Raw genomic sequence first — 9,520 nt, forward strand, 5'->3', positions numbered from 1 at the left:
TCTCCTCTTTTTACCTTCTACAGGTCTCTCACCAACCCATTTCACCAAGGGCCTCAGCCCTCTTCTCTGCTGAAGACTCAGCACATCTAATCACTAAGTTGAACTCAATATTGGCCGGGCCATTTTGAGCATCAACAGTTTGGCGCCGTCTGTGGGAACTCGACACTTGAATCCCCTCTTTCTCTATCAGCCCAGCTGGCTCCTTCACCCCTCAGGCCCCGTCGCCTCTTCTTCACCCCACATTCTGCTATGCCGACCGAGGATAGCCGCGATACCCAGCATCATACCCCCCGCGATGGTACTTCTAGAAGGAAATCTTCGGAAGATGCCACTCTCCAGGCAGAAGTGGAGCGCCTCCGCGACAGTGTCACTAAAATGTCGGAAAAATACGACCACCTTCATTGCAGGAACATTGAGCTAGAACATGACTACCGTGTTTTAAAGCGGAACTGGGAAAGGACTCACACCCAGGATGCCCAGCAAGACCTCACCCAGAACGTTGGGCCTACTCAGCCGAACCAGCCGGTACATTCCAGCCACAGTGCCTCGGCCCAGGCTAGGCTCCGCAAGGGTAAAGACCACCTTCATCCGGAGATAGCCCAGTCACGACCCCTTTGCGTTCCCCCACCGAGGGACCGGCCCCATGAACCAGTCAGGATCTACCAAGATTGCAGGGATCGCCTCTCGGACCGCCAGCCAAGGCCGATCCCTATCCCTGTCAACCTCGAAGACCCACGGGTGACACACCTGGGCCCTTCGCCAGCCCCCGTCCGCATACCCGACGAGGAAGGTGTCGGGGACTCAGATACTTGGGACTTTTATAATTCGGAGACCTGGCCAAATTACCACACCGGGGCGCTGGAAAATTGGGAACAATCCCCAGTCCCTGTCTGCCCCGCCCCCAGGCCTTTGGCGCCTGAACCTCTTCCTCATGCCGACCCGGCCATGAGGCTTCTCTTCGAAAAGGTCCGGCGCCTGGAAAGCGAACAACAACGCAGCCATCAACCCCTCTGGGCAAAACCACGACCAGGGCCCTTTACCGAACGCATCCTCCACTACCACCAGGAGAAAGATATCCAGCCCCTCCGCATCGCTTTCTACACTGGCACGGAGGACCCTCTCACCCACATCCACTCCTTCCAGTCTGCCCTTGGGTGCAAAGGCCTCACTGATGAAGGCATGTGCCTCCTTTTCCCTTCCACCCTTAGCGGCGCGGCCCTGAATTGGTTCTACAGGCTCCACCCCTGCACCATCAACTCCTTCGATAGTCTCAAGCAGACGTTCCTGGACCATTTTATGATCCAGACTGATCGCCTATACTCTGCCGACGACTTGTATATGCTTAGGCAGGCTGAGGACGAACCCCTTCGGGAATATGCAGCTCGGTTCAGTCATGAATACTCTCGCTGCCCAGACACTGACGATCGCGCTGCCTTCGGCGCTTTTAAGAGCGGCCTCCGCGAGTCCAACTTTCGCTACCTGGTTCATAGCAACAGTTGGAACACATATGCAGAGCTGATGAAGCAGGCGGCAATCCACGCTAAGGCTGAATACTTCAATTCCAAGCGTGGCCCAGCCAACTTGGCGCGCAACACTTTCGCCGACCCTCCACCTGCTTCAGCACCCGCCCCGGCCCCACCTCTGCATTCTACCCCTGCCCCGATTGCCCAGGACAACCAACCACATAAGCGGAAGGATAGCTACCAGCATCCCTTCAGCAATCACAAACGTGGCAGACATGGCAACCCCCATCAATCTAGTGGAAGCAACCCTCCCAGGCCTGGTGATCGGGCCCCACTTCCATTCGCACCCAGGCCCAGGTTTGAGGTTTTTACGACCCTCAACACCACCTACGAGAACGTCCTGGCACGTGAAGCCCCCATCATCCCCAAGCCACCCCCCCGGAGACCATCCAACAAGCCTATGCCAAACACGGGGGTCTTCTGCCGCTTTCATCAATTCAGCGGCCATGACACCGAATCTTGTGTTGCCTTGCGCAACATAATTGAAGGGCTCATCCGGGAGGGTAAGCTGGACAACTATGTGCGCAACATACCAGCCCCGCCTAACCCTCACCAACGACAAATCAACATGATCTCCACCATCAGCGGAGGTCCTACCCTGGCTGGCACCTCCAACAACTCCATCAAACATTATGTCCGCTCCACCTATGCGCACCAGGTCTTCAGCACCGAGCAGGGACGATTGCCAAAGACCCACAGGACTGGCTGGGCCCCCATTACCTTCTGCGAGGAGGAGGAGCGTGGTGTTATCCTCCCCCATGACGATCCACTCATTATCCGGGCTGACATTTCTAACTTCGACGTTGGGCGTATCCTGGTGGACACTGGTAGCTCGGTCAGTGTGATGTTCGCCGGGTGCTTCAATGAACTCCAGGTCCCGCCTCACCTACTCGACCGAAGCATCACACCCCTTGTGAGCTTCTCAGGTGATGTGGTCCAGCCCATCGGCAGCATTCATCTCCCCATCTCAGTTGGGGCCGCACCCCAGCGGACGACGATCACCACCCCCTTCCTTATCGTCGATTGCCCCACGGCCTACAACGTCATCCTCGGCCGCCCAGCCTTGGCCCAAATGAAGGCTTTTATTTCCACGCATATGCTGCTGTTGAAGTTCCCCACTCCTAATGGCCCAGGCACGGTGCGCGGCGACCAACTCGGAGCCCGAAGCTGCTATGCTTCAGCCGTCAAATCCACCAATCGCCAACATAGGAGTGAAGCCCTAGCAGTAACCCAGGCTCCCGCCCCTCCTCAAGCTGGCACAGACCCACCTGAGGACCCCAGGGAGGAGTCCATCGCACCACAGGCCGAACCTATGGAGGACCTGGAGCTGGTTACCCTCCATGACGATATCCCGGATCGACAAGTCCGGATCGGCACCTCCATCTCACCAGAGCTTCGCTCTGACCTGGTCGCCTTCCTCCGCCTCAACTCCGAAGTCTTCGCTTGGTCCTACAATGACATGCCTGGCATATCACCAGACATCATATCTCATAGGCTTAGCGTCAATCCTGCCGTCCGACCAGTCCGACAGAAGCGTCGAGCCTATGATCCCGAGCGCTATGAGGCCATGAAGGCGGAGGTGGATCGATTGAGTAGTATCCGATTCATCAGGGAGGTTGACTATCCCACATGGCTGGCCAATGTCGTGATGGTTCGCAAGCCAAGAAAGGGCTGGCGCATGTGTGTCGACTACACCAACCTTAATCGGGCATGCCCAAAGGACAGCTTCCCACTACCCCGCATTGACCAGCTAGTCGACGCCACAGCCGGCCACGCCCTCCTTAGCTTCATGGATGCTTATTCAGGTTACAACCAGATCTTCATGCACCCCGAAGATCAGGCCCACACCTCTTTCATTACGGACCGCGGCCTCTACTGCTATAAGGTGATGCCCTTCGGCCTCAAAAACGCCGGGGCTACTTATCAGCGTCTGGTGAATCAGCTCTTTGCCCCCCTGATTGGCAATACCATGGAGGTCTATGTCGATGACATGCTAGTCAAGAGTCGCACGGCTGACCAGCACATCCCCAACCTCTCTGCCATGTTCACCATCCTGAAGCAATACAAAATGAGGCTTAACCCCACCAAATGTGCATTCGGGGTGGCTTCCGAAAAATTCCTTGGCTTCATGATCAGCCAGAGGGGCATTGAGGCCAATCCAGAAAAGATCCAGGCCATCTTAGATATGACAATACCTAAGACGGTCAAGGATATCCAAAGCCTTACAGGGCGTGTCGCAGCCCTGACCAGATTTATCTCCAAAGCCACTGACCGCTGCGCCCCATTCTTCAAGGCCCTTAAAGGCACCAAAAGAAACATCACCTGGACTGCTGAATGCGACACGGCTTTCAGCGAGCTGAAGGAGTATATGGGCCGGGCCCCTTTATTGTCAACCCCTAAGCACGGAGACATCCTCGTGATTTATCTCTCCATCTCAGCTTCGGCTGTTAGCTCTGTGCTTATCCGATCAAAAGATCACGCGGAGCACCCAGTGCATTATGTTAGTAAAGCATTGCAAGATGCCGAAGTTCGTTACCCGGACATCGAAAAATTGGCATTCGCCCTGGTCGTCTCGGCAAGACGCCTCCGACCATATTTCCAAGCTCACACCATCCATGTCTTAACCAACCAACCGCTCCGACAGGTGTTGCAGAACCCAGAAACCTCTGGGAGGCTGGTCAAATGGGCCATTGAACTGGGCGAGTTTGATATTCACTACAAACCCCGCCCGGCTATGAGGGGCCAGGCCGTTGCTGACTTCCTATCTGAATTCACGGATCCCCAAGCTTCCGCAGCTACCCAGCTCATAACCGAACCCAACCCCCCTCCCAGCCAGGACCAAACCCCCACCAAAGGCAATCTCGACCTAACCCAGCCCCTGTGGACCTTATTCGTAGACGGCTCTTCTAATGCCCAGGGCTGTGGGGCCGGCCTCGTTCTCATCTCCCCAGACAAGGTTGCCCTCGAATACGCCCTTCGCTTCAAATTCAAACCCTCCAACAATGAGGCCGAATATGAAGCACTCTTAGCTGGTCTTCGATTAGCCAAAGAGATGGACGCCAGGCAAATTCAGATATTCAGCGATTCACAACTTGTGGTCCACCAGGTCAACCAGGACTTCACGGCTAAGGATGCCTCTATGACGGCCTACCTCCAGCAAGCTCGGCACTTGCTGGCAAACTTCCAAGCCCACTCTATCAGGCAGGTGCCGCGCTCCGAGAATAGCCATGCCGATGCACTAGCCAGGTTGGCATCAGCCTTGGAGCAAGGACTGGGTCGCCACATCCACATCGAGTTTTTGGCCCAGCCCAGCACACAAGCCCCACTCATCTGCACTATTGATCACAGCCCTACATGGATGGACCCCATCCTCCAATTCTTACAAAACCAAACACTACCGGCTAATCCGGCAGAAGCACGACGCGTTCGCCATCGCTCTGCCCGTTACCTGATCATTAATGGCTCCTTATACAAGCGGGGTTTCAGCCTTCCTTACCTCCGATGCCTGACTCCAGAGGAGGGTCACTATGTCCTCCGAGAAATCCATGAAGGCATCTGCGGCAACCACTCGGGCGCACTCTCGTTAGCTCATAAGGCAATCCGCCAAGGATACTTCTGGCCTTCACTCCACACTGACGCCCAGGCCTTCACCCAAAAATGCGACAAATGTCAGAGATTCGCCAACATTCCACAACTCCCGGCAGAACCACTGACGGCCATGGTCAGTCCTTGGCCATTTGCCCAATGGGGACTAGATCTCATTGGACCGATGCCAGAGGGCAAGGGCCAAGTCAAGTATGCAGTTGTGGCCGTAGACTACTTTACCAAGTGGGCTGAGGCCGAGGCATTGGCCACCATCACTGCGGCTCGCATCGAATCCTTTGTGTGGCAAAACATTGTATGTCGCTTCGGCATCCCCAACTCCATCGTCACCGACAATGGCCGGCAATTTGACAACGCCAAATTCAAACAATTTTGTTCGAACCTCAAGATTCGTCTGTGTTTCGCCTCCCCAGCCCATCCTCAGTCCAATGGCCAGGTCGAAGCCGTGAACAAAATTATCAAGAAGACCCTCAAGACAAAACTTGACAAAGCCAAGGGCTGCTGGCCAGAACTACTCCCAGAAGTACTCTGGTCCTACCGCACCACCTTCCGCACATCCACGGGTGAAACGCCGTTCTCCCTATCATTTGGAACCGAGGCCGTGGCTCCGGTAGAGATTGGCCAGCCCACATACCGAACCTCCACTTACGATGCCACGACCAATGACGAGCAGTTGGCCCTCAACCTCGACTTCATTGACGAACTCCGGGACCAATCAAGCATGCGCAATGCCGCGTACAAGCAACGCATCGCCAAATACTATGACTCCCGAGTCAAGCCCCGTGCTTTCAAAATGGGGGACTGGGTCATGCGCAAGGTTTCCTTGGCTACCAAAAATCCCAACGAGGGTACCCTCGGCCCTACATGGGAAGGTCCTTATGAGATTATCAAAATCTGCCGCCCCGGCACTTATCAGCTTCGTGATTCCACAGGCAAGACGCTGCCTCACCCGTGGAATGCTGACCACCTCAAGTACTATTACAAGTAAACATATCTAGACCCTAGGACAATACTTTGGTCTTGATTATTTACTGTAAGTTAGACGTAAGGTATCTAGACCCTAGACCACTTGTACCTTCTGCCTTTCGGCATCTATTTCAATGAAATGCCTGACTCAGGCTCATTCTCATGAACTCACATTGTTATCATTTTTAACACAATTGATATCAAGCTAAGTTCATATCATAAATAAAAACAGCCTTGCTCCAGGCAAGGACAAATGTTCATACATAACCACAGTAAACAAAACAAACAAGTGTTCAAACACAATCACTAGAGTACAAAATAGCTATAACACATCACGAAGGCAACGCCTTCAGGACTCGGTCGAAGGAACATCCTCAGTGGCTGGCTCAGCCTCTGGTGTCGGGGCGCTAGCATCAGCAGGAGGGGTCTGTGCAGGAGGCTCGCCACTGGTGTCAAAGTTAATCTCCAGTGAGGGGTTGAACCTAACCAACCTATCTTCCCAGCGAAGCTGCTCATCAACCAGTCGGTCCATGATATAGCTCTTCAGCTCCTCTGAGGATCGGAAGGACTCAATCGCCTCGGCTCGGGCAACAGCCACCTCCTCGGCCCTAGATCTCTTCAGCTCCTCCACCTCCTTGGCCAGGGCCGCCTTCTGAACCAGCAAGGTGTTCTTCTCTCGGATGGCCTCCTGCGCCTCTGCCATTTTGCTCTTGGCTAGCTCATCCCGCCTCTTCAGCCTCTGGATCTCCTTGTCAGCCTTGGCCATGCTGACGTACATCTCGCCAAAGGCCTGCAAAACCAAAACCATGTTAGTCAATCCACACAAATAATCCAACACAAATACATTCAAAAAGGGCCTAAACACTTACATAGGCAGAGGTGAGGATCGTCTTTTGGGCCCGGTCGATGAAGGAAGCAGCTGGAGTCCTCGCCAGAGCCTCAGGGTCGCTCTTCACGCCTTCCAGGAAGACGTTCACTAAGGGCACCTCCTGCCGGTGCATAGCCAGGTTGACCTCCTTCTTCTGCTGGCGTAGCCTGCCGAAGTCTACCTTCTCTACCCCTTCAGCGAACACGTCCTCCATGCCGAAGGGTAGCTTCGGCGATGCCTGCAGATCAAAGGGCGGCAGCCTCGGCCCTGACCCCATCACATGCTGATGAGCCTCCTCCAGAGCCTTCCTCTTCCCCAGCACGTCCGCGACCCGACCCTCATCATCATCCCTGGGTCGTTTCCCAGCACTTTTCTTGGCCCGAGACTCCCTCAGCCGCTTCTGCATCTCGGCCTCATCAATGTCTACGGCCACCTTCGTGCTCCCCCTTATGATGCCAGCCACTGTCAAAACAAACAAAGCAATTCTATTACTCAAACTTATAAAGGCTCAGCACACAACAAAAAGATAACCCAGGTACTTACTTCCTTGCAGCAGTCCGGACTCAAACAAATTCTTCTGCGTGACTAGGTTCCCGCACTCACGCTCAGTCTCTGATAGCTGCGCCCTCACCCACTCAACTTCGTCTTCTTGCTCCTTGGAGATAGGGCCCCACTTCACTGAACCTGCATCAAGAGTTAAAAACTACTTAGCCATTTACACTGGCACAGAGGAAGTACAGAACCAAAAATAGGAGCCAAAACAACACAATCAGGCATTGGACAATCTTAAGGGATGGGGCAAGGACCTATAGACTGGAAGTGGGTAGGAATGTGCTGGACAACGCTCTTCCCTGGAGGACATTCCCAGTCCCCATAGGCCAAACACCACCTGTTCCTCCAGGACTTTTGCGTTGTGGGCTTGTGTCCAATAAAATAGCCCCTCTCCTTCGCCTTTCGGCAATTGGCCTGTACCCAGCCAAAATTCCCCTGTTGCTTCGAAATGGAGTACAGGTACATGAACTGCTCAAACGTTGGCTCCCCTAACCCAGCCAACCACCAGGCGATATACACCCCATGAAGAAGAATCCAAAAGTTGGGATTATACTGCCCCGGTGCATACCCCAACTTGGCCAACATCATCTGAACCCACGGATGAAACGGTAGTCTGAAACCATGCCGATACATATCTGTAAAAATCATCACGGAGCCATCCGAGGGATATCTGACTACATCAGCCTCCGTGGGTAACCTCAAGCCCACATAGGCTGGCACACAAAAGTCTGTTCGTAGCTGGGCCAATTTCGCTTCTGTAAGTGTATTCCGCCTCGGCAACGGGACACCAACCCGGATGTCTAATCCCTCTGACACCGAAGCCACTGCTATACCCACAGACCCTGATGGTGATGCCTGGTTGCTCGAACCCACTTCTTGCGTCTGAGGCAAGGCTAGAACCCGATTTGCTATAGCCTCTAACTCTATATAATTTCTCTGCATCTCCCTATATGCAGCCGACCCAGAGTCTCCCGATGGCTCAGCCCTCTCACCCCCAGGCCCTATCATCCTACTTTCTATGGTTCCTTCCACCATACCCTCTGTCTCTGAACTTTCCTCTTCATAATATATATATTGACTCGGCTCTGGACTCTCAGTATCATCCCCGCCGAAGGCAGGGGGGTCAAGACTTTCCCTATCAGAACTTTCAGACATCTACAAATACGGAAAAACAAGAAAAAGGAACTAAATGCACATGCGGAGAGGATCAAACCACAACAACAGAAATTTGACAAATCTTAATCCCAGGCAAGAATTCTACATGTTCATACAAATTCAAGGTGTTCATCATGTTCATGCTCATGTTCATGCATATTCAAAGTGTTCTTCCTAAGCCTTCAACATGTTCATACAAAACAAGACATTTCAATTCAGAAGTTCTAGCGAAATAAGGTCTAACCTTGTTCGTAGCACCAAAAATGGATTGCCGGAAATCACCTCCGCCACAAGCACCACCACAATCTTCTCGCCGGAAATCGCCTCCTCTCCTTCAAATCCTCACAATTTTTTCTCAAACTCAAGCCAAGTGTGATGCCTTCACCACCCAAGTTCCTATTAAATAGCCAACTAAGGGTACCACGTCTCGATTCACGAGCAAACCCTAGCACCCTTTCATCTTTTCCCTCTCAAAACCCTTGTACCTACACATTTTGAAATTCAATTTTCAAACTACACAATAAACCAAAAACAAAAATTTTGAGGGAAATAGGGGCCTTGCCGAACGGCAAGGCCCGTGCAAAAATAAAATGGAGTCCCAAATTTCAAGTTTGCTAGCCTACTCCATAAGCCCAAACCTACTACAGGGCTAGGGCCCAAAATTGTCCAAGGCCAAGACCCAAATTTGATCAACACAACGGTCCAAATAAAAACCTGCTCAAGACACCCTTGCCGAACGGCAAGGGCTATGCATGCATCAAAAAGGGGGCGAAAGGAGACCATACCGAAGCACACCACCCAGCTGCTGCGCCGAGGACCTCCTGGGCTTGCCAAAACTGCCTGCCGCAGGACT

At 53.2% G+C, this 9,520-nt stretch overlaps 1 protein-coding gene across 1 annotated transcript; it reads right to left on the reverse strand.

Moving 5' to 3' along the window:
* LOC109950606 lies at positions 6,442-7,237 on the reverse strand. The gene is made up of 2 exons (XM_020570146.1): positions 6,962-7,237; positions 6,442-6,882 (listed from the first exon to the last, which is right to left on the reverse strand). The coding sequence occupies exons 1-2, from the start codon at positions 7,235-7,237 to the stop codon at positions 6,442-6,444; spliced, it is 717 nt and encodes a 238-aa protein (XP_020425735.1).

This window comes from Prunus persica, chromosome G8 (assembly GCF_000346465.2).
Source record: "Prunus persica cultivar Lovell chromosome G8, Prunus_persica_NCBIv2, whole genome shotgun sequence".
Taxonomy (NCBI): domain Eukaryota; kingdom Viridiplantae; phylum Streptophyta; class Magnoliopsida; order Rosales; family Rosaceae; genus Prunus; species Prunus persica.